This window comes from Alnus glutinosa, chromosome 11 (assembly GCF_958979055.1).
Source record: "Alnus glutinosa chromosome 11, dhAlnGlut1.1, whole genome shotgun sequence".
In the NCBI taxonomy this organism is placed as follows: Eukaryota; Viridiplantae; Streptophyta; class Magnoliopsida; order Fagales; family Betulaceae; genus Alnus; species Alnus glutinosa.
In genome coordinates, this window is record NC_084896.1 from 19071635 (window position 1) to 19097349 (window position 25715).

Genomic DNA, 25715 nt, shown 5'->3' on the forward strand with positions numbered 1-25715 from the left:
CATTCCGATGTTGGGGGACCATCTCCAACTATTTCAGTTAATGGAAATTGTTATTATGTTTCGTTCATTGATGTTTTCAATCGATATACATGGGTTTTTCCTATTCAAGCAAAGTCTGATGTCATGCCTACTTTTCTTCAATTTCAAGTCATGGTTGAACATTTACTTAATCATAAAATTATAATTGTTCAATCTAACTGGGGTGGTTAGTATCGTAATCTTCATAAATACTTTCAAGCTGTTGGTATTACTCATCGTCTCTCTTGTCCTCATACACATTAACAACAAGGATGTGTTGAACATAAACACAGACATCTTACTGACACCACATTGGCATTGCTCACTGACAACCATCTCCCCAACAAATACTGGGATGAAGCTTGTCTTACATCATGCTATCTCATTAATTGCATGCCAACTCCATTGTTACAAAATCAATCTCCCTTTGAAAAACTTTTTCATGCAACACCCGACTACAGTTTTCTTAAAATCTTCGGGTGTGCTTGCTATCCAAATCTCCGTCCCTATAACTCTCACAAATTTTCTCCACGCTCAAAGGAATGTGTCTTTCTCGGGTAAAGCCAAAATCACAAAGGTTATAAATGTCTCCATCTAGAAACCAACCGGATGTACATCTCTAGAGATGTCATCTTTCATGAAGACCGGTTTCCCTTTTCAAAGGTGTCTCCTATTCCCGTATCTCCAAGTGTTTCTCTTCCTATTGTGCTTCCTTCATCATTGTTTCCTCCTCCTTCTACCACTATATGTCCCCTGGATTCTCCATCTATTTTATCCTCTTCTTCTCACTCCCGATCCTCCCCTAATTCTCCAAATAATTCTTCAATAGTTTCCAGTATGCCTTGTTCCACTTCCTATGCAGATCAGACTCCTGCTCGAGTACATCCTATGAGAACTCGGTCCATGAACAACATTGTGCAGCAACGGCAACTCACAGATGGTCGAATTCAATATCCAGCTCCTTAAGCTTTAGTGGCAGCATCTTCCCCCGCCAATCGTGAACCAACATGCTACTCCAATGCTATCCCTATTCCAAAATGGCGAAATCAAACCTGGTCACTTTTTCCTCCCCATCCTTCTCAAAATATTGTGGGATGCAAGTGGGTTTTTAAGCTTAAAAGAAAGGCTGATGGTTCTATAGAAAGACACAAAGCTCGACTTGTAGCAAAAGGGTTTCATCAACAGGCCGGGGTGGATTATGGAGAGACTTACAGCCCAATTGTGAAGCCTGCAACAGTTCGGACAGTCCTATCTCTAGCCTACTCTGCTGGCTGGCCCATGAAGCAAATTGACATCCAGAACGCGTTTCTCCATGGGTTTCTTTCTGAAGATGTTTTTATGATGCAACCACCAGGTTTTGTTCATCCTAGTTTTCCTAACCATCTGTGCAGACTCAAAAAGGCCATCTACAGCCTCAAACAGGCCTCAAGAGCCTAGTTTTCAAGACTCAGTGACAAGCTACTCCAACTCGGCTTTGTGGGATCAAAAGCAGATACTTCTCTTTTTCTCTATCGCACCAAGACAATCACCATGTATCTTCTTATTTATGTTGATGATATAATCATCACAGCCTTAGATCCGGCTGCTATTACTGAACTTTTACAACTTCTAAGTGCAGATTTTGTTGTCAAAGATTTAGGTGATCTCCATTATTTTCTTGTTGTTGAAGTCCTAAAACTGGAATCTGGTCTGCTGCTTTCTTAGAGACGTTATATCATGAGCCTTTTGAAGAAAACTAATATGCATGAAGCAAAACCTATCACCTCTCCAATGGCTTACTCCTCAGCTCTCTCGGCATTCACAGGTGATCCAATGAAAGACCCATCTCTCTATCGCAGTACGGTTGGTTCATTACAGTATCTCTCTCTCACTCGGCCTGATCTAAGCTATGCAGTCAACCGTGTGTGTCAATTCATGCATTGTCCGCTCAATCCACATTGGCAAGCAGTTAAAAGAATACTTCGATACTTGAAGCATACAATTTTTCATGGTCTTCTTCTTCATCACAACTCTCACAATACCTTACAAGCATACTCCAATGCTGCCTGAGCCGGATGTTCAGATGATTGCCACTCTACAGGTGCCTACTATGTCTACCTTGGGTATTTAATCTCCTGGAGCTCACATAAACAACCGACAATTTCAAGATCATCCATAGAGGCCGAATATAAAGCAGTTGCAAATACCACAGCAGAACTTCTTTGGATACGTGCACTTCTTCAAAAACTCGGGATTGGACAGTTTACTCCACCAATACTTTGGTGTGACAATATTGGAGCCACCTACATGTCAGTTAATCCAATCTTTAATGCATGTACTAAACATGTGGAGATCAATTTTCATTTTGTTTGTGACCGAGTTGCTGATAAATCCTTAGTGGTTCGTTTTGTTCCAAGTTCGGATCGGATTGCTAATGTTCTTACGAAGCCACTTGTGTCCGCCAAGTTTCATAACTTTTGTTACAAGCTCAACGTGCAATCTCCCCCGTTGATCTTGAGGGAGGATATTAATGCAACTACAACACAAGACTCTAATTCCAAGTATGAGTCTTGTGCGGCACAACTCTATCCGAAGGTTATTGATAAGAAGTCTATCTCATCCGGTCTTATCCAGACTCCTAGTTCTAAGCTAGAGTCCTAAGTCTAATTGTATGCTAAATAGATGAGAGTTAAAGAGTCCTAGTTTCAGTATGTATAGGAGTCTTAGTCTATTATGAACTCTTGTACTTCTCCTATAAATATTCAATGAATGCTCAGCTATAGAGTACAGTTTTACAGCCTAATATACTAGTTCTATCACCCCCGTCGCTACCTTCTGGGATAACAACAAAACTTCGCCTTCCTCCCCCTCCATACTCCAACAACTCAAGGAATCGTCCATGCTTGTTCCCTCGTCTCTGCATCACATACGTTGTGCTCCCTTGGCGATAAGTTCTCCAATTCTCGCTGGAATCGTCACCCTTGATGAACCCCTCCATTGCTTGCATCAACTAGAACAAACTCGGCCACCCCAAGATGACCGCCCAAAAAATACACCTACTCTTCTTGGCCAACCGCCCCCCACCACTAACCTCAGACCGAAACTCAAAAGACTTGGATTTCACATAACAAAATTCTAAATAACCTATCTCTCACACCAGAATTCTGATGGTAGACACTTATGCAGTGGTTAGCTCAAGCATTGGGAAAGGAGTCAATATAAACAGACTCCCACTCCCCCAAAAAAGGGTTATTTTTTAAAAGAAGCAGTAATATTTCAAGTTTGTTCCAAGACATTGTTTTGCAAGTTAGACTCAGAGTGTGTTCTCTATATGGCTTTTCTCCTTCCCTCACTAACAGAAACATTTTATGTCCTGGGTATTTCTAAAAATGTCTCTCTTTGGGTTTCTATGTTGTTGGTTTTGTTCTCTTGTGATGTTTTGTAGGTGCCTGAGGCTGGCCCTACCTTTTTTTTGTTTTTTGAGGTTGTTGCTGGGTTGTAAGTTGTGTTAGTTGTTGTCCCTTCAAATGCAGGGAGCCGAACTGATGGAGGATAACCAGATACTAAAACGGGTATCAGGTCTTGAATTCCTTTCTTTTTCTTTGTTTCCCTACTTTCTCAGTTGATGGAAAATGTCTCTTTCAGCAGGTGGAGAATCAGTCTAACAATATAACACATGTAATTGAACAAGGTCAGTCATCTGAGTCACTCACCAATATTTGCAGCTCAGCCGATCCTCCTCAAGGCCAAGACAGCGACACTTCTCTCAAGTTGGGGTAAGTTTGCAACATTCCAACAATAATTTTGTTTTTCTGGTTTTCTGGTTATAATATATAGTTAGAATATTAAAATTCAATCTAGGGATATCTTAAGTTAAATATTAATATTTAGGGACCTCATATTTACCTAAGCATATAGTTTTAGTTTCGATACAACAAGTAATTTACCAAACAGATGGATATGCCCTGGATTTAACTATTTAGTGTTATAATAATTTTTTCTTTTTATATTTTTTTTTTTCATGAATGAGTACCTTACATTAACAAAACAACTGAAAAGTTTACAACGAAAAGCTATAGCAAAACACTAAAGCTTCAAAACCCCTACAAAAACCCAAACTAAACCAACAAAGCAAGAAAATCCAGCAAACAATCCTCCGCAAAATTAAAACAAAATCCCATCTATACCCCAAGCACACTAAGAATATCATTCCCATAAGTCTTCTTGAATTTACCTTTGGAAATAAAACGGATCTTCACTTCCCATATAATTTGCTGTAAAAGCTTCTCCTTAGACTAGGGATTATTTCCATGTCTTAAAGCATTTCTATTCTTCCAAATGTTATAAATTGTAGAACCAAAAACTAACCGGCAAAGACGAGTCTTCATAGTTTTTCCCCTCCATTCTTTCAGCCCCAAGGAAATTAACCACATCATCCCAACATAGTGATGGATTATATATTCTTTTATTATTCTGTTGGTATTGCCATTGGCTGAGTAATTGTCTGCTGTAGTATGCTGTCTTGTATAGCTATTGTTGGTTTGTAAAATGAAGTTTTTCTAAATGCTGAGTGGTTTAGATATTGCAGGGTGTTTGATCTCAGAAGATCGATTGAGATTTTGGTGTCTGTATAATTGTTGTTTTCTTTTGGTGGAAGTATTGGTCTTGGAGTTGTTTGTAGCAAGATGCTTTATTGGCTTATGAGGATGTTGCAGATTTCTGTTGGAGAGTGTTATATTCTTAGTTTTGTTAACAGAGATTCATTCATCTAAAAAAAGAACAATATATTCTTTTAACAGTATCTAGAAATACAAGAATAATATGAAATCTGCTATAGAAAAGATACTATATATTTACCTTGGTAAATCTTTCTATGTCTTGCAGGTTACCTTTCCCTAATTGGCTTTGAAAGATAATTGTTTTTCTCAATTGAAAAACAAGCATGCATGTCTAAATAAAACCCAGCTCACTGAGTCACTGTTGATCAAAGAAAGCCCCGCATATGTATATGGTGATCAGCTGTAGATGCTTAATTATGTTGCAGATGAGTCTGTTAGAATGTATGATGTATAATAATAGAAACCTTTTGTGATAAATGGAGATTTGTTTACCCTAATTAGTTAAAGGATTTTATTATGTTTGAAATTAATCAAATCATTTGTAAAACTCTGTATATATCTATTATTCTTTCTCTGTTCTTTTTCTATTATAAGCATGTAGAGGACCCTAAGCAAGTCGATCTTGATATGATCACCAAAATCACGTCTGGTAATGGGGGATAAGTTTGATATCCTTCGTGTGATTACCTTTGAATATTACATATCACATGCAGCCTCCACATTCTCTTAACTAGTGCTTTTAGTATTCTTTGTTTCTGGTGCAACAAACTGAACTTGTTATCGAAGGTGAAGTATTTTTGCCACTTCAAATTTCTCACTTGATAAGAAAGTAATATTCTTATCATGGCAGCTGGAAAATGCCACCATTGATTTGCTGCCAGGGCTTGAAGAAATACTTCGTCAGTGATACCCCATTCAATATCTTCAACAAACCAACCTTCATAATTGATGAGAACCGTCAACTTTGGAATTTCTTCATGGAGATTGATGTTCGGATGGCTGCGACTTAAGATCTTTTTGATCCTGGCTCCTTGCTCTTCAAGCTTTTCTTGAACTATATTTGAAGAACATTGTGTGGAAGTAAACATTTTGCTTTTTCAAATCAAAAGATTATTCTGGCAGTTTGAAGTTTTGGATCTATAAACTCGTTGTCCAGAAGATCAATTATACCAAGAAAATTATTTTGTTTAGGAAAAAAACTTCGTTCCATCTTGTCTGTTTGGCGATATTGACAAAGTTTTTCCACTTTTGCTGTTTGGTCAGGTATTTTTTTCTGCCAAACAACTCATATATATGCTGACCGAACTTCTCTATTTTATTTAAAATTTGGGATTTCCAAATATCATGGAGTTCATTGTATATATATTCGTTGTAAAAATATTTAACATTTGAATAGCCTTGTCTAGACCAGTCAAAAGTTGGATAACTTTGGCTAGATTTTCCCTCATATGATCCCGTCAATTCCATAGAGTTAAAGAAAGCTTGTATAGCTTCCTCTATAACGCCTGCAGGTAACAGGCACCTTTGAAACCACTAACTTGAGAGTAACGTTGTTTCCATGATGTAGAGATTTATGGTTGGAAACCTTTAAACACAACGTACACTTTGTTTAGGTGCTCATTTGGAGCCTTTTTGGCTATAAGGATCCATTCTTCTTGTTTAGGAGGATCCGTCGATATTGAAATATTCTTTATTTACAGGTTAATTATAATCAAGTATTGGGATTGTATGTACCATATATATACTTGTATTTACTCTAAACCCTATAAATAAAGACCTTTATATTGTAGACAAATAAGTTAATGACAACAATATAGCCCTTAGAGTTAATTCGTAATAGTAGACGTAGGTGTTTAACAGCGAACCAACTGTAATTTCTTGTGTCATTTTCTCTTTTTTGCTTCCACTATTCTTCTTCATATTTTACTTTTTCTACAAATATTTTATATTCTTAGTAGTGGACATAGATGTCTAACGCTGAATCACCCGTAATTTTTTGTGTTATTTTCTATCTCTTGCTTCCGCTTTTATTATCCTATTTTAGATTTCTACATTGTATCAGAGCTACCGTTCTTTCAGTGCCTCTCTTGAAATTTTTGTTTCTCGTTTGTGCAGTTTCTCTTTGAGCGGTTCTATTTCTTTTTATTGTTTTTCATTGTGACAACAGTAAACCAAATGCTTCGTTCATGTTGTTTTTGCACATGACGAAATTTTGGAGTTCATCCACTGCCACACACGCCGCCCTTAATTGTTGCCGTCAACTTCACGCGCCGCCTCTTTCAGCCAACTTCAGTTCAAAACCACCTGTCCAGCTGTAGATCGGTAGTTCTATGCAAAAATTCATTCATAAATCCATCGAATGCGCTCACACGCCCCACTTGCAAATCGGGTCCACCGCGTGCGTGTGAGTCCACGCAGCATATAGGTTCCCTACACTACTCCGTGTCACACCAAAGTGCTGCCTGCACTTAGACTGTGTCACACTTTATCACTATCTGAGGTTGTACATGAACCCACATCACACCAAATTACTCCCCGCGGGTGCATGGTTGTTTTAGTGTGCTGCGTTACACTGAATCTCTACTCTAAGATCTATCCTTCTTTTGGTGCGCGCGTCACACCAGATTGTAGCCCTCAAGTCTACTCTTCCTTCAGTATACTCCATCGCCCCAAATCCAGGTTCTCGAACAAAAAAAAAATCTCATGGATTTTTGGCCCTATGTTGATGTGATTTGCAACTCAATTTATTTGAGAATCTTGGCACAAAGTGGTTTGATCCTTCACAGAATTTTTAACGGTTAATTTCTCGTTTTTCGATCATTATTGTCAGTTGCAGCTTGGTCCCTTACATGATTCTTTTAACGAATAATCTATGTTCTCTGGCCGTCACTTTCAGCCTTTCTCAATGGTACCGGCCGCTTTGATCCAACCATCGACTTCGATCGGCTACATACAAATCCGTTTTCCATTTTCAAACTCAAGCTTCCAGAATCTTTCATCTTAAGTTTGAAGAGAAATGTTAGAATACACAGAAAATATATTATATTATCTGTATATTCCATATTTGGTTGATATTAAAATATTCTTCATTTGCATGTTATTTTAATCAAATATTGGAATTGTACCATACTTGCATTTACTCTAAACCTTATAAATAAATATCTTTATTTTGTAGACAAAATAAGTTAATGAGCATAATGTAGCTCTTAGGGCTAATTCGTAGTAGTGAATATATGTGTCTAACACCGGACTACCCGTAATTCCTTATGTTATTTTCTCTCTCTTGCTTCCGCTTTTATTATTCTATTTTAGATTTCCACAGCATTGTACCATTTTAATCTTCTAGCTTCAAAAATATTTCTTTTATTAGTCAGAAAATCTTTAACAGCTTTATTATCTGTTCTGATTATTAAAGACAAACTACTATATTAAGATCCACAACCTTCTGTCCTACAAAGAAATAAAATCATAAAAAAATATAAGAAAAACTTATCTTGAATATGTTATTAGAAGCATCAATTCCAAAGATAAGTTTATCTCCTTTTTTAGGAAAATAAACTTAGGGTAAAACTTCTAAATCTTTTTCGATTTATTTTACCAATTTTGAATCTTTACTTATATATATATATATAATTTCTTCCATATATAATTAAGAATTTCTAAAAGACTTAATTTCTAATTTTTTTTGTCTTCTGTTTTTCAGGAAATTCTCATTTTTTAGAGATGATACAATTTTTGTAGTTTTAAACCTGATTGATTTAAAACTAATAATAAAAATTCTATAGATTCCTTTTCTACCTCAATTTTCTTTGGATAAAGGATTGTTCCATTCCTAAAGGAATTGACTGTAAAGAAACAAAAATAGAGTATAAAGCAAAAAATATTGGCATTTGGAATCTTGGATGAGCAATAATAAATCTGTGATACCAAAAATACTATGTTTTCCAAATATGCATGATGATTTTAAGCTAGGAAATAAATTATTATTATTATTATTATTTTTTCCTTTCCTTCTCATCAGGTGGAAAATGAACATTTTTATTCTGCTTTTTTTTTTTTTTTTGAACATTTTTATCCTGCTTTTGGGATGGAGAGAAATAAATTGAGCTTGTCAAAAGTGGCAACCAAAATTTGAATTATGAAACGTCTTGGCTAGTTTTAATTATATGAGCAATATTAATTTCCCAATAAAATTAATATTACATAAAATTAACTTAATTTAAGCACATATGTGAGGCATCATTCTTCAAATATTGAACAGAAATTCTAGAGATAGAAATCCAGAAGTTGACAATTCATCCATAATTTAGAAAGAAATTAATTAATAAATGATTCAAAATATAAAACTGAAAAAGGACCAGTTTAACTAGATGAAAGCAATCAAGCTCAGCCCATAAAAACTGTTGTTTTTTATTATTATTATTATTTATTAAAACTTAGTTGATACCTAAAACCAAGCTCATTTCCATGCACTTATAATAAAAATAAAAAATAAAAAAACCATAATAATTAATATTTGTTCTTTCCACCACAGGCAATTGTATTGTTAATTACGACTCTTGTGATGCAGAAGGCAGTAAAAGGCTTTCATTTCTTAGGTTTATTTTATTTTTTTTTCTAATATTTCTTTTTAGGTTTATTTATGAACAATACTTTCAATCTTGACGGCCGGAGATTCCCTTGTGAGATGGATTCTCAAAATTTCTGGGTAGTACCACACGTGTCTTGCTGGTCAAATTATTACAACAAAAATTGTAATATCCATCAAGTAAAAATAAAAAAGGGATAAATGATCAGAATTATCTAAATTTTTTTAAATATTTTTACTGTTCACTTTTTGACATCCTAATTATTATTTTTAATTAAATAATTTAAATTTTAGTACCTCAACATACAATTTATTAAAATATAATAATAGAGGAAAAAAAAATTAAGATCCTATATTTATAATAAATACAAAACAAAAACCATAGAAAATTTTGTGTTTGTTAATGTGTTTAGGGAAGTGAATTCTGTTTTTTTACGTAAAAAAAGCTTTATGATCATATGACATAATGGTGAAAATTATTTTTAAATTTTGATGAGAGTTTTGTATTTTTTATTAATAAAAATTTTGAAAATATAAAACAAAAGTTTAAAAAACATATAATCTCTCATGCTTAGAAGTTAGAAGGTAGATTCATCCTGGATTTGGCTTAAGAAAAACTACATTACATTTTCTTCTAGTTTTTTCAACAGTTCAGATCAAATTTAATTCTATTATCTTTATTTGTTTTATAAAATCTAAACCATTTAAAACTATAAAAAAAAAAAAAAAAAAAAAAAAAAAAAAAAAAATAACATAATTTTTTTTTTTAAAAAAAAAATGATAGAAATACATCTTTTATACATCTCATTTTTAAATTTAAGGGAAAATTGCACCGTTGGTCCCTGTGGTATTCTATAATTATTTTTTACTCCCTGTGGTTTAAAAAATTACTGGAAGATCCTTGTGGTAGACAATAATTACAAATCGATCCCTAGCGTCAAATTCTGTTAAATTTTTTAACAGATTCCGTCAAATGCCACGTCAGCGACACGTGTCATCATCTTATGGCGACACGTGTCCATCTTAATAAAAAAATATAAATTTATTAAAAAATAAATAAAAATACTTTTTTTAAAAAAAAAAAAATCAAAAATCAAAAAAAAAAAAGTGAACGGTTGAGGGGTGGCCTGGCCGCCCCCAGCCACTGGGGGTGGCCGCGCGGCGCCCCCAGCCACTGAGGGTGGCCGCGCGCCACCCCCAGAGGCCGCAGGGGGTGGCGCGCGGCCACCCCCAAGCCACAGGGGGTGGCCTTCGGGCCACCCCAGGCAACTGGGGGTGGCCGCGCGCCACCCCCCAGACAACTCTGGGGTGGCGCGCGGCCACCCCTAGTTGCCTGGGGTGGCCATCGGGCCACCCCCGGATCTTCCAGGGGGCCCCGAAGGCCACCCCCTGTGGCTTGGGGGTGGCCGCGCGCCACCCCCTGCAGCCTCTGGGGGTGGCGCGCGGCCACCCCCAGTGGCTGGGGGCGGCCAGGCCACCCCCAAATGGGTGGCCAACCGTTCAGTTTTTTTTTTTTTTTTGATTTTTTTTTTTAAAAAAAAGTATTTTTATTTATTTTTTAATAAATTTATATTTTTTTTATTAAGATGGACACGTGTCGCCATAAGATGATGACACGTGTCGCTGACGTGGTATTTGACGGAATCTGTTAAAAAATTTAACAGAATTTGACGCCAGGGATTGATTTGTAATTATTGTCTACCACAAGGATCTCCCAATAATTTTTTAAACCACAGGGAGTAAAAAATAATTATGGAATAGAACAGGGACCAACGGTGCAATTTTCCCTAAATTTAATAATAAATTTGAAACTCAATTGATGAAAGATATATAAAAAATGTATAGAGAATTTATGTGCATCATTTCTCTAGTTTTTTAAAATGTGTCCGTTTGGGTTTTCAATTTCAAAAAGTACGATTTAAAATAATGATTTTAAATTGTACAATTTAAAAAATGATTTTTAAAAACGCAATTAAGTATTTAGTAAAATCACAGTTTAGCCTTTAAAATCGCAAATTAACCTTTAAAATTTTACATTTTCAAAAAAACACATTCTTACCTGCGATTTGAAAAACAGATTTTCTGCGTTTTCAAATCACAATTTTTAAAAATGTAATTTTTAAACGATTTATATTTTACGATCTGATTTAAAATCTCACTTATTATCTACGAAATCGCATGATCAAACAACATAAAACCACACGTGGCACAGCCACCTTAAACCACTACAGACCAGTTCGTGGATGGCACACGCTTAACGTAGCGTGAACGTTGCAGTGCTCGCCCGTCTCGGTCCTTCCCGCTGAAGACCTGTTCCAAGTCTCACACTTTGTCGCATACAGAAAACAAACTCCCTCTCTCTCTTCTCCCTCTTTCACTCTTTGCATGAGTGGTTCTGGCAGTTTCTTTGTTTTTTTTTTTTTTTTCTCTGAGAAAACTATTGGTCAGCCATGGATGAAGAGTATGACGTGATTGTTCTTGGGACTGGTCTCAAGGAGTGCATCCTTAGTGGCCTTCTCTCTGTTGATGGACTCAAAGTAATGCGTCTAGCTCCCCCTATATATTAATATTTCTCTCCTAATATTTAACTGCCTTCTTTGTTTGTTTTTCGTTTTTCGTTTTTGGGTCATTATTGTTTCTTGGGCAGCAGAGTGTAATATGAAAAGAAGAGACTTCTTCAGTTTAGCTTACTCTTTTACGATGTCCCATGAAAATCGAATATTGATCCATTTTTGTACAATAGTTATTAATGCACAAGGTCATCATCACATGCAAGAGGGCAGCAATTTTTTTTTTTTTTTTGGTCTGAATTACTAGCAATTGAGAATTGAGATAGAAATGTGAGAGAGCCCTTATAGGATCCACCTGCTCCAAAAGATGGGTGGGCTGCTCGAAAACAGATGGGACAAGTCATAGGTGGATCGCATAAAAACTCTTTTCATATTTACTATTCGAATTGCCAACAATCTGGAGAGAAAAATTACTGGAGATCTCCATCCTCTTCATTGAGGCTGGCTTCAACTTCTGTATGTGCGTGTGAATGACATTAAATGAATGGAGCCCTTTCATTCCAATGGGACAACCAATCATCCCATGATTGGTGTTTTGAATTCGATCTATTGAAGATCTCACTTTTTGGGTTTTGGTTTAATCCTCAAAGGCCAGAATGTCTTGATTTTTTTTTTTTCTTTTTCCCGTTTCAATCAATTTGGTCTATCTACGGAGATTTTCCAAATATCATATATATATTTAAGTATTTCAAAGTAATCCAATGTCAGAATTTCAGCCGGAGTTGTGAAAACTAATTAAATGACGTGTTCTGAATCTTGAAGTGAAGTTGGATTCTTAGATTGTTCTTTATAAGCTTGCTATATATATACGTGTGTGTGTGTGTAGTGCATTGGGACCAGGAATCAGAAAAGAGAATACAGTAATTGATTTTCTAATCTATTAGATATATTATATCAATACAAAAATTTGTACGGATTAATGGGAACAGGATATGAGTTTTTTTTTAGTACTTGAGTAAAATCAATGAATGCAGAGCTCCTAAATGTCAGATCTACTGTCTCAAAGGCATTATTACTGGGGCTTTCCTTAGGTTGAGTGCTTTAAAAATTCTTTGAGGCTAAAGTAGTCAATTATGGCCTTGTTACACCTAGCTGAGGCACACCAAGGCAGAGTCAAAGGGGTTAGGGGCACCTTTGGTGACAATATATATATTAAGTCATAGGGTGTGGGCTTTTGCATTTGTCTAGCAGAAGAAATCAACAATATCATCTCTATCTCACACTTTCTGGTAGATTTTTATTATCTTACAAATATCTTTCCTATTGTCTACCTCAATGTCATCACTTCTTTTACCATGTTTCATGAAGTTAGAGTTATTAGCATCCTTGGTTTTTGTGCAACTTATATGTCCCATTTCCATTATAAGCGTATGCTTATATTTAGTATGCAATACTCCAGTCCCACATTGGAATGATGAATAGTTAACATAAAGTGAGCGGATTATAAAGACAATCATGGATGCCAAGTCTCACATTTGATTTTTTACTAGGTGAGACTAGGCTTTATTGATTATAGAGAGCTCCAATTGTAATTTAACTAGTCATTTTAGAGTGATAGCGCAAATGTGGTTAGAGCTTTCCCTTGTTCGTTACAAATGGTATTAAAGCAACCTAGTAACACCACATGGTACTGGAGCATCATTGCATAATGTGGCCTTGACGAGGACGTCAAAGATTTAAGGGGGTGGAGATTGTAGCACCTTAGTTTTACATTGGGAAGATAAATAGCCCACATAGAGTAAGCGGATTATAAAAGTACTCATGGGTGCTAAGTCTCACGTTATTTCTTACTATGTGAGATTGTGCTCTATAAGTGATTCTAAGGAACTCCAATTGTAACATGACTAGTCATTTTAGAGTGATAGCGCAAATATGACTAGCGTTTTCTTTGAGTCATTACAAATGGTATTAGAACAACCTAGTAACACTTTATGGTACTAGAACACTGCATGACATGGCTTTGACAATGACTTCGAGCGGAGATTGTGACTCCTTAGTCCCACATTAGGAAAATGAATATTCCACATAGATGGGCTGGATTATAAAGGCACTCATGGGTGCTAAGTCCCTCATTGGTTCCTTATTAGGTGAGACTGGATTTTATAAATGAACTAGGAAGCCCCAATTGTAACTTGGCTAGTCCTTTTGAAGTAATAGCGCAAATGTTGCTAGTGCTTTCCTTGGATCGTTACATAATATCCCAGGATTAGCCTCTGATTTTTGCTTTCAACCTCATTTTAATAATCTATTTTCTAGTTCTTCACTTTTTATTCATTGAAACAGGTACTGCATATGGACAGAAATGACTATTATGGAGGAGCCTCATCCTCTCTTAATCTTAAACAGGTTACGCTTGTTATAAATACTGCACATTAATAACCTATCCTTATGTTATCTGATTTTTTTTCTCTTGTTTGTTTTTTCTTGGTAAAACTTTGTGTTTCTATCTGTAGCTTTGGAAGCATTTCAGGGGAAATGATGAGCCTCCAGAAAAATTGGGCTCAAGCAGAGAGTACAATGTTGATATGATCCCTAAGGTACTTAAAGTTTTATGCAATGGTCTGTTAATCAGATGATAACATAGTTCTAGTGTGGTATTTTTTTATGCTTTAAATCGCATAGATTTACCTAATGTTCCTAATATTTTTAAGGCAATGCAACATTTGGATGTTGTATCTGTATAATGTGTTTGCATCAGAATATATGTATATGTTGATTGTGTAAAATGCGCGCAACAAACACGCATATTACTTGTATATGGATTTCCTTATAAAGTTCCTTCTTTATCCACTTTCTAGCTAGTTTAGAATATGATGTACCCTATTCATATGTGAATTAAGGATAAAGTTATCATTTTTTTGTCTTTATAAAGGGGTTTAAATTATGAACTTGAAAGTAATGCTTCAACTTGGATCTTCTTGCTTTGGGCACTTACTTCAATCTTGCTTAGATCGGATTCAGGAGTTAAACACTTCCCTAAGGCAATGCTCTGCCTATTTTGAGGCAAGCAAGGCAGGGCATTGCTTTGTGTAATATTACTTGCAAAAAAAGTGGCACTATTGTGCATTATTTGCCTTTTCTACCATGCGTTGCTGCCTCACCAAGTATTTCCCTTGAATGTGCCATTTTCTATAATCTGCTATGTATTATGATAAAAACCTTTTTCTGTCTGCTTTTGTAGTTCATGATGGCCAATGGTAAACTGGTCCGCGTTCTCATCCACACAGATGTTACCAAGTATCTACACTTCAAGGCTGTAGATGGCAGTTTTGTGTACAATAAAGGAAAGGTATGAAGCATGTCTACAATTTAGGATTTCTTTTATCTTTTATCTTTTTTTTCTTCTTTTAATGAATTTGGTCATTTATGATTGAACCTTTGTCTTCCAACATTTCAGTACTGCATATTCCTATTCTAAATGAAAGCTTACAAGAAAATATCATCCTGTTTAGATTTACAAAGTTCCAGCAAGTGATGTTGAAGCCCTGAAATCATCACTGATGGGTCTGTTTGAGAAGCGTCGTGCTCGAAAGTTTTTCCTTTATATCCAAGACTATGAAGATAATGACCCAAAATCTCATGAGGGGCTGGATTTGAACAAAATTACAGCAAGGGAGCTTATCACGTATTATCACATTTCCTTTTCTTTTAGATTACTTCCATAAGAATACAGTTGACTTAGCCCATATGGAAGAACTTGAACTAGCTAAATGTGGATAGTGCAGGTTTTGCTCTCTCTGGCTATTTTCAATAACCAAACTGATTTGGTGGATCTACTGACATGTTGCGCTTGTTCACCAATTTAGTGATCTTATTCCTCCCCTCCCCCCCCCCCCAAAAAAATTAAATAGTAATTTTAGAATTGTTACAAGTTTTTCATTCCATATATCCACATCAATTTTCTGACCCAATGTCTGATAAGTTGTACGTACAGATTCTATATAATAACAGCTTGTGGCAAGCCCTTTAAATGTGTAGACCTATCCTCAGCCCTCACATCTATTTTCAGGTGTATTATGTCTGAGATGCCTTCTTAAGATCAGAGCTTAACCTTTTTGTTTTCAAAGAAGTTCTGTTTTAGATTATCTGAATATATAGTAATAGGATTGGAGAATCAGAAGACAAACTTTGCTTAATAATGATGGAAATTGTAATTGTAATTGTAAGAAGAACTATGTATGTCAGTAGCAGGTAGGAAAGTAACCAAGAATCAGCAGGGTATAATGGCTTATCCTGTCACATAATTTTAATTAAAATTGCTAATGCTATTGAATTCATATATACAACTTTTGTTACACTCATAGCGTCTGCTAATTTCTTTGGATATTTGCACTCTGAAACATCATCTGTGATCATGGTAACATGGCCTCTTTTATTTCTTTATATCAAATTGTCTATGGTTCTTAAGTAGTGCTTGCATTTGCTTTGCTGATTCAACAATGTCTATTAAATATTCCATAACTTTGACATATGATAATTTGTTTCAATGTAGAAAATACGGGTTAGAAGATGATACAATTGGCATCATTGGTCATGCAATTGCACTTCAAATTGATGATAGTTACTTAGATCAGCCAGCTATGGATTTTGTAAAGAGAATGAAGGTGCAACTAATTTTCCTCTACCATTTTTTTAGCATTTTCTGTCATTGTTTCTACTGTATTCATCAAAAATTATTATCTTTTTCAGAGTAATATACGAAGATAGCATAACTCACCCCTGCCGCCAACCTGATAAAGTAGATATCACTTGGTTGGTGGTCATAATGTGCTATATCAGTCATATATCTGTGTGTCAAGTAAATTATTTGCATATTTACCTCAATTCGTACATCCAATAAAAATGTAGAGCATTAATAAATCTACTAGACTATAGTACTTGTAATAATAATATCAGATGATTATTTCTGCTGTCATTTACAAACTATATCAAATTAGAGATATTTTACTCAATAGTTAGTTCTTAAATTTCAAATGGGCTAATATTTTTACAATCCAAGAACCATCTGAATATGGCATGTGTAACAGACACTAAACTCATTTACATCTATCATTAAATGCAAATTGTGATGTAAGATATAAATAAGTCTGACGGATTTTGTAGTTATTTCATAACTAGTATGGGTCAAGATATCAACCAATGTCTTGAGAGTTTTAAATCGAGTACCACATTTGAGGGCTCAGCCTGCAGTTTATCAGACAAATATCAATAAGTTGGTGGTATTTCATTTCATGTGCTTCGTACTCAAATGGCGTCTTTATTTGCCAAAAATATAATGTGGATAGTGCAGTTGCTTATTAATTGAACCTCTGCTGGAGGACCATGTTCAAAAAATATAAACAGATGAACCCCCAAGCTCTAATTAAATCTAACCTCCAAGCTTTTTCAAGGAAGCTTCCATTGCACTTTCTATACCTTAAAGGAACCTAAACTGGCTCAGGAAAAATAGAAAGAAAACAAGTTGAGAGGCTAGCTCATCAAAATGCTTTTAGTAAGCATGAATCTTATAGCACTAGGAGCTTCATAATCCATGAGATAATTCAATGTTTTACATTTGCACCGGCTCTTAAGTAACCTGTTCAAAGCTCATCGAAACAAGTAATAATAAAAATAATAAATAAATAACCAAAAAAGCCAATTTTTACATTACAATCTAGGTCGCTTGCAGAGGTCACCATACAGAAGATTTTACTTCCAATTATAGCATTTTTTCCAAGGTGGTTCTTGAGCTTTAATATCAACTGAAGTAACCATAGAATCAGCCTCTCATGTCTGTGGTTCTCACTAATATAAATTCTTGCTAGTAAACTTATAAGCATAATATATCTTTAGCTAATGTATAGTTGCTTGACAATCATTATTTTAAGTTCAGCGGTACTGACATTATTTTCTCTCTTTCTGTAAAGCTCTATGCAGAATCTTTGGCACGTTTTCAAGGAAATTCTCCATATATCTATCCATTGTATGGACTGGGAGAATTGCCTCAGGTTTGTTTTTCATCTGTGACATTGAGGAAATATTCAGAGCTATTATGAGTTGCAATTATGATTTTTGTGTACTTCTTGGCAGGCATTTGCACGCCTAAGTGCAGTTCATGGTGGTACTTACATGCTTAATAAGCCAGAATGCAAGGTAAAGTTGTCAAAATGAGTCTTCTTTTATCAGCATTATTGTAAGCTGTGCAAACCTTTCGAGGCTTACACCTTGACACAAATTCAAACAAAAATACCTTGAGACTCGCCTTTAGAGAAAAGGAGTATGGCCCTAAGGCATACCTACCTTAGGTATTAACCTTAACCAATAACCTGAAGTTGGATGGTGTCCAAATATGTTACTCTTTTCAAGTATAAATCCATCAATTTTTTAATGACTCGGAATTTTTCCAAGGCTTTATTCACAGCTAGTAATTCCTTGTACTAGCATACAGTACAGTGATTAGTTCTTCAAATTTGTTTACTGGACTTAAAAAATGACTCTGCATTCAGAGCTTCTTTGCAGTCTCTCTCTGCCTGCCTGCTTTGACTATTGTAGATTTATCATCTGTCCTGCATGAATGTTTCATACTTCTTAGATTTATCTCTTTTTTTTAAAATATAAGAAAAATTATAAATTTTACTTGACACAACTTCTTTAAGCTTCCCCTGTGAGTCAGAGCATCAACCATCAAACCTCTATTCCAGAGCCATATTTTAGGCAAAGGGTCTCTAACATCTCTAGTGGCCAATTTCTGAGGCTTTGTACTTGCATGGAGTTCGATGTTCAATACTTTTCGCTTTTATTGCTATTCCCCAACTCTTTATAAATCTTAGGGGTCAAATCTAAAGTAATACAGTTTTGTAGATGTCCTTGGAATGCTTTTAACCTTTTATGGATTCCACAACTAACAGAAAGAGTCCGTTTTATATTCACTTTTGGTAATATGGCTACCTATAAATTCCTCTTGTCAACTTTCAATTGATATTCCACTTATTGGATGATAGGTGGAATTTGACAATAATGGGAAAGCCTTTGGTGTGACTTCTGAAGGAGAAACTGCTAAATGCAAGAAAGTTGTTTGTGATCCATCATATTTGCCTGATAAGGTAACTTGTAACCAACTTATAAATAGTGCAGCTTTCTCCTGCTCAACTGATTGGTGCGCTGAAATACAACCTTGCAGTTCAAGCCTGAATTGCCCAATTTATTTTTTACCACCATATGTGGTCTTCATCTGCCAATCTCTTTAAAATGAAACAGGTTCAAAAGGTGGGAAAAGTTGCCCGTGCTATATGTATAATGAGCCATCCTATTCCAGACACCAATGATTCTCACTCAGTCCAGGTCATCCTGCCACAGAAGCAACTCGGCCGCAAATCAGACATGTATGTGTGCTTAATTCCTTTCCTGTTTCTATTTATATTCTTCTTTTTTGATGATGACAACTATGTAACAGCCAATGCACATTTTCCAGGTGTAATATGTGTAGTTCATTCTATCTTCTTTAATATTGAGTTGCATAATGGAACCAAGATATTGCGCATGTTTTTCAAAGCAAAAATTGTCATAAGCATCTATTTTACATTTGCAATTTTTGTTGAAGTTGTCGTTTATTTTTAGAAGACATGTTCCTGCACCATCAGTTGCCCACTTTTCCTCAAGAGTCATCGTATTGGAGTATAGAGGCTTATGTCCTTCAGCATGCCATGATGGGATACTCGTTAATGATTTAATCTTATATTAAATAAGCCAAAGATAATATATTATCAAGAAAATCTGTGTTAAGGAATGCTGTATCAAACCCAAGACATTACTAAATAAGCCCTTCATTAACTGTGCACTTACTATTACCAAATGAGATGATAAATTTAGTAAGGAAAGTAGAAGTGTAACAACCCTGACCTCCTTAACTTATGCCTGCAGGTACCTCTTCTGTTGCTCCTATGCTCACAATGTGGCTGCAAAAGGGAAGTACATTGCTTTTGTTTCAACAGAAGCAGAAACTGACAAACCAGATGTGGAATTGAAGCCTGGCATTGACCTCCTTGGACCTGTGGATGAAATTTTCTATGACACTTATGATAGATTTGTTCCCACAAACAAGCATGAAGTTGATAGTTGCTTCATATCTACTGTAAGTACACACAAAAGCATCTCTTATACTTTGATTTTTCCAGAAAGGATTAACATCCCTTTCTATGCAACCTGCTAACAATACAAGTGAAAAAGAAACTCAAAGCAATAGAATATGAATTCTATTATATTATTGTTTTTTCATATTCAGAAATCAAGAAGGGAAAAGAATTTATTGTCAGCCAATTTGCAAAAACAAAAATCATGTAGTTGGAAGCAGGAAAAAAATTATAAACTGTTTGAGGTATACATAATGAAGGTTAATGGATCCAAAAAACTTGCTTTGTATCTTAATCAAGTAAAGGAGCTGAAACACACATTTTTAGGGATTTTGGTGACTTCTTGATGACTTGCATGTTTTGTTTGACAGTGACTATTTGTTCAGAAACATTTTTTTTACTTTCGTCTTTCATATTGAGGGCTATCTACACCTTGTAAAATTATTTATCATGTGAATATCTGTGAGAGCCAAAGGTGGTCTTTGATGTTTCCTTTGTGAAGGATTTGCAAAGACATTGGTACCATGTATATAACAAGCTCAAGCAGTAACTTGTCTGTTGGAGTAAAAACTCAGAGGTCTAGCTTCGTTTATTGCTTTTCTTAATCTTGGGAATTAAGAATCACTGGTTTGCTTGTTCCATTTCTTGCAGAGCTATGATGCAACAACTCACTTCGAGTCCACTGTTGATGATGTGATTCAAATTTACAGTAAGATTACTGGAAAGGTAAGTTATTTGTACAGAATGTGATGATTTATATCTCAGTGTTGTCAACCCTCATTTTATACATCTGTGCAGGACCTTCCTCTGGTGTCTTGATTTACTTTCCGTTTGGTCTTGTAATTTCACAGGCCAAAAAGTGCGATTTCAAATTAAATCGCTAAAAGTGTATCTTTTGAGAGAGCATTTCTAAAAAATTGCGGTTTGAAAACATAGAAAAATCTACATTTTCAAATCGCAAGGAGATGCGTTTTTACTGAATGCTTAACTTCATTTTCTAAAAATTGCGTTTTCAAATCATACGTTTTGTAATCGCTACTTTCTAAATCGTACATTTTAAAACCACAAATTCAAACGGACCCTTACTGTTACCTTCAAACGAGTGAAGCATAATCTAAATTTGCAAGTTTGACAACTTTAAATTTGCCATCTCACTTGCTGTATATTTCAGGTTCTTGATCTTTCTGTGGACCTAAGTGCTGCAAGTGCGGATGCTGAGGAATGAAATTCTTCCTGCTCATCTTAATGTTAGGGAAGCACTCCAATTGTCTCTTCAAGTTTTCGTCCTTCTATTGAAAATAAAAACATGTCTGCTATTTATTGGTTTTGTTATGCTCTAAAGCTGAGATTGGGAGCTTTTGTTCAACTAAGTTGTCCCTGAATCTCTGTGTCTTTTGCTTATATGATACTACAACGATAAAAAGTGTTAAAATATAAATTAAATGATTAAATTCATCTCTTCTTATATAAGCTTAAGTTTTCGAAAGAAATAATAATTTAACATGATATCAAGACAAGAGGTGATTTGTTCGAACTCTCTCTCCATCATCTTACTTCCCATTTTAATTAAACATTCTACGTGTAAGGCCTTATCTATTAAAAATGAGTTTGAACACACGGGAGAATTAGTGTTAGAATATAAATTAAATAATTAAACTTATCTCTTTCTATAAACTTAAACTTTTATGATAAGCAATAATTTAACAAATGAAAAAGTGATTGAAACAAGCGCCTTATATCCAACCATAGCTGAGATTTGGCTTTCATGATTGCAGACATCTTCAATTTTTGGCAAAAGATTATTAGTTGATTAAGAATATTTACAATGAGATAACAACTTGGTGAAATTGGCCTGTTTATCTAAAGGGAAACACCATGGGATATATACATTCTCACATTGTAATAAATTGTCTCAGTTGACCTGCATGCTTTCGCATTGTTCAAGTTGATTGCTAGCTAAGATTGTCCCATCAATCGCTTCTAAATGAAGTGAAATGAAATGGAGAGGATTTTAAACCATTTTACCTCTTCTAAATACACTAACCGGCTCGGCTCCTTTTTATTTCATTTGAAACGGAAAAACATAGACACACCAATTCCTTTGTGATGACGATGTGAATAGAGTTATTACGTGATATTGTATAGGATGATGTATATAAAAGGAAAAAATGCAAAATTGGTCTATGTGGTTGGCCTAATTTATAAATCGAGGTCCCTGTGGTAGGCGAAAATGACAATTTACTCTCTAGAGTCAATTTTTCGTCCACAAATTAACAGAATATGTTTGAGTGCCATGTCAGACCTAATTAAAATGTGACACATGTCACTCTTTAATAAAACAATATAAATATATTAAATATATAAAAATATAATACTTAAAAAGAAAAATAAAATAAAAAATGAAGGGGTTGCTGCCGTCCACCCCTGGTAGGTAACCACCTGAGAGGTGAGGGTGGCCTGAATAGCCACCTTGAGATGTGCGGTGGTTGTTTGGGTCACCCCAACCACTTGACTTAAAAGATTTTGTTAGTGTACTTAAATAGGACATGTGTCATAATTATATGTTACACTATCGGAATCTGTTAATTCGATGACAAAATTTGATTATAAGAAGTAAATTTTTTTTTGGCATACCTCATGAACTTTCAAGTTCATTTTCATACCACACAGAGATAATTGCAAATTTGATAAATCATCTGGACTGATCTTACATAAAAATAAAATAAATAAATAAATAAATCATTTCTAAAAAAACTGAAGAAAAAAAAGGCAGGTGAGAGAACCTAGAAAACAAAACCAATGTGTAACACGACGTCGCAGCAATACACTGGACCTGGATATCAAGGGGTGTGGACCTGTGTATATGTGTACGTATTGGTTGGTTTGGAAAAGCAGAGTTCGATCAGAGAAGAAGAGATGGGAGACGAGAGGGTAAAGACTGAGGCTTTGCAGATAATTGGAGCGTTCCAAGTGCTTCCCAGACTGGTTGTCTTCGATCTCGACTACACTCTCTGGCCTTTCTACTGGTATTTCTTCCTCTTCTTTCTATATATATTGCTCTTTTCTTTTCCTACATTTTCTCGGAGACCAAACGGTTTGTTGAGGCTTTGAGTCACCAAATTGGTATGGGTTTTTGTTCAAATCAAAAGGGTTCTTTGTATTAGGAAAAAAAAAATAGTTAAGTTTGATGGCCTTCTGATATATGGGACATTTGGGTCCTCTCTAGATGTAGTTGAGTTGAAATATTGAATCTAGGGTTGGAGAACAATGCTTGAAGAAAATGGAAGTTTGGTCTTTTTACCTGTTTGAGACAAAGAGTAGAGCAAATAGCACCATCAATAATTTAATAGATGCTTTTGATTTAATTTCAAAAATTGAGGTAAGTTTCATGAAGGGGAAGGAACAGCATCTTCTAATGGTCTCATTAGTAAACCAGGTTTTTCACAGGAATTATTTGATTAGAATGATATTCAACCATTCAATAATTGAGTAGTGTTTTCCTAGACTTTCCAAATGTTTAAATCATATGAATTAACCTTTTATTAAGATTGAATTTGTGGGATGAAGATCATCTATAGTAACTACGCAGCAAAACGAATAGCAAATAGACATGATTGTTTCTAACTACAGTGGAGATTACGAAGCTAGGTTTATTTAGTCATTATTTGTTATACATTATACAGTTGTGGGCGTAAAAATCAGGTATTTTAGTTTTGCTTCTTTGCTCATGCATTGCTGTAGTAAGCATGTGTGCAATAAAAAAGTGCCTAAATTTTATGGCTTCTTTTTGATGAGTTGGTAATCTATTTTCTGGAGGTAAAAGGCAAAATGATGTGCTACAGCATGTTAAGGATCAGTAGGTTGTGCTTGGGTCAGGTCAGTGTTGAGGCTGTTGCTTCTTGTATACTCCGTGTGTACTAAGGGCGTCTTATGCTGTTTTTTTAATAAAATTTGCTCTTATCAAAAAAAAAAAAAAGGATCAGTGGATGACGAAGACTAATGTGCTACGATCCGACTAATAGTGCATGTTCCATCGTTTGCTCCTAATCTGTACGTACTAATGTTATTGTAACTATAGCAGCATTGATTCTTCTCTGAGTTCTCTCCCTACTGATGATTTCCCGGTTTTAATTCATGTTCAATAAAATCTTGTTGCTAGATCTACTAAAACCCATGTGAAAATTGAAAATGAATTAAGACTAGAAGAAGTACAGCCTAACAAGTTTCTCCTGCAAATGCTTAGATTCTTCTATATCTTATGTCAATTTTCTTTTGGGTTTTGCAAGTGAATGTCGCTCCAAACGTGAAATGCCATCTTTGTATCCCCATGCTAAAGGCATACTATATGCGCTCAAGGACAAAGGGGTTGATCTTGCTATTGCTTCTAGATCACCAACTGCAGATATAGCAAAGACATTTCTTGACAAATTAAGCATCAAGTCGATGTTTGTAGCCCAGGTGAGCCAGGAAAAGCAATGTTTTCTTCCCTTGAATGAAAGCTTTTATGTATTCCTGTTACCCTTTTTTTGCATATAAAATAAGGAGAGCCAACAAAATGATATCTGTGTTAGTAAACAGCATGAGCAGCAACTTACAGGCTCTTTAGGATAGGGTATCGTAGTGAATAAACATTAGGAAGCTGTAGCATCTGCCAATGGTTCAAAGAATTGCGCATGCTAAAAATTCTCCTTCCTTTTATGAAAAGGAAAAGTATATATGCTATCTTCCCTAATTTATATAGTGGTCAATTTGGTCACCTGTGTGTTCTTGTCTTACTCCCTTGAACTCAAGGTGACTAACAATCAGAGTAGGTAGGTTCCTTGTCTGTATTTGACTACTTATGTTGAACTTTTCAGCTTTTTCTTTTTTTTCTTTTTTTTTTTGATAAAAACTTTTCAGCTTATTCAGGTGGCAGATACTTGCCTTAAATTGCTGGAGGAGCATAAAATGCAATCCTTTAATGAAATGTGACTAGTTTGTAACTATTTTGTATGGTTACGGCAGTTAGAAGTAATTCTTTTTTATGTTGAACAGGAGATCTTTTCTAGTTGGACACACAAGACAGACCACTTCCAGAGAATTCATTCAAGGACTGGGGTTCCCTTTAACTCAATGTTGTTTTTTGATGATGAGAATAGGAACATCCAATCGGTAAAAATGGCGTGCATAATCATTTTTCTTATTATTATTATCAAAATTTCCTTTTTTTCTCATTTGCTTGAGTTGGATGTGAATTTTGTAGATTCTGAATTTTTTTTGGGTCCCCCATTTGATTGATATTGTGATATCTAATTACAGGTCTCTAAAATGGGTGCAACAAGCATTTTGGTTGATAAGGGGATAAATCTCACAGCGTTACAAGAAGGGCTCACAAGATTCTCTGAAAATTGGAAAACTACTGAGAAGAACAAGCAGAAATGGCTGACAAAATTTTCTCAAAATCCAAGTTCATCAGATAAAAATGCATAGAAATGATTAATTTTTACTTAATCTTGAACCAAAATTCTATGTATTGAAAATGTTCCAAGCATTTTCAGGGAAACGGCATTTATTTATTTAAGATACGTTGTATAGATTACGTGAGGAATGCTTTCCATAGCTTCCAGTACCCACTAAAATATGCATTGGAGTAACAACGTAAAGTATTTTGTTGAATAACATGCTCACCATGGCAAATTGTTCTCTGAAGGATTTTGCCTTCGTTCTAGAACTCTCTTTGGATTTTCCTTTTCTCTGGTGGAACAGAGATTTGACAGATTTTGAATTTTGGAAAGTCCCTCCCATATGCGGAAGGCTCGAAAGCTAATTCTCCATAATACAGGGAGTATGGTTT

The 25715-nt window shown here is 35.2% G+C and overlaps 3 protein-coding genes across 5 annotated transcripts in view; all 3 read left to right on the forward strand.

Moving 5' to 3' along the window:
• The window catches only part of LOC133882062 (MADS-box protein JOINTLESS-like), a 154115-nt gene extending 149023 nt beyond the window's left edge, over positions 1–5092 (forward strand). For all 3 annotated transcript variants that reach the window (XM_062321163.1, XM_062321164.1, XM_062321166.1), the window contains exons 7-9: positions 3531–3569; positions 3643–3773; positions 4882–5092. In XM_062321163.1, coding sequence (XP_062177147.1) covers positions 3531–3569; positions 3643–3773; positions 4882–4906 — 195 coding nt within the window. In that variant the 3' untranslated portion in view covers positions 4907–5092. The remainder of the gene's footprint in view (positions 1–3530; positions 3570–3642; positions 3774–4881) is intronic.
• A 6471-nt stretch (positions 5093–11563) lies between these two features.
• Positions 11564–21337, forward strand: LOC133881905 (guanosine nucleotide diphosphate dissociation inhibitor At5g09550). Its single transcript, XM_062320974.1, has 13 exons — positions 11564–11741; positions 14058–14120; positions 14228–14311; positions 14956–15063; positions 15227–15399; positions 16267–16378; positions 17681–17761; positions 17844–17906; positions 18755–18856; positions 19011–19135; positions 19674–19884; positions 20534–20608; positions 21054–21337. Exons 1-13 carry the CDS (start codon positions 11655–11657, stop codon positions 21105–21107), a joined length of 1338 nt encoding a protein of 445 aa, XP_062176958.1. The 5' UTR covers positions 11564–11654; the 3' UTR covers positions 21108–21337.
• A 1405-nt stretch (positions 21338–22742) lies between these two features.
• On the forward strand, positions 22743–25570 carry LOC133882282 (uncharacterized). Its single transcript, XM_062321410.1, has 4 exons — positions 22743–22908; positions 24169–24340; positions 24917–25033; positions 25181–25570. The coding sequence occupies exons 1-4, from the start codon at positions 22799–22801 to the stop codon at positions 25349–25351; spliced, it is 570 nt and encodes a 189-aa protein (XP_062177394.1). The 5' UTR covers positions 22743–22798; the 3' UTR covers positions 25352–25570.
• Positions 25571–25715: the final 145 nt, after the last annotated feature.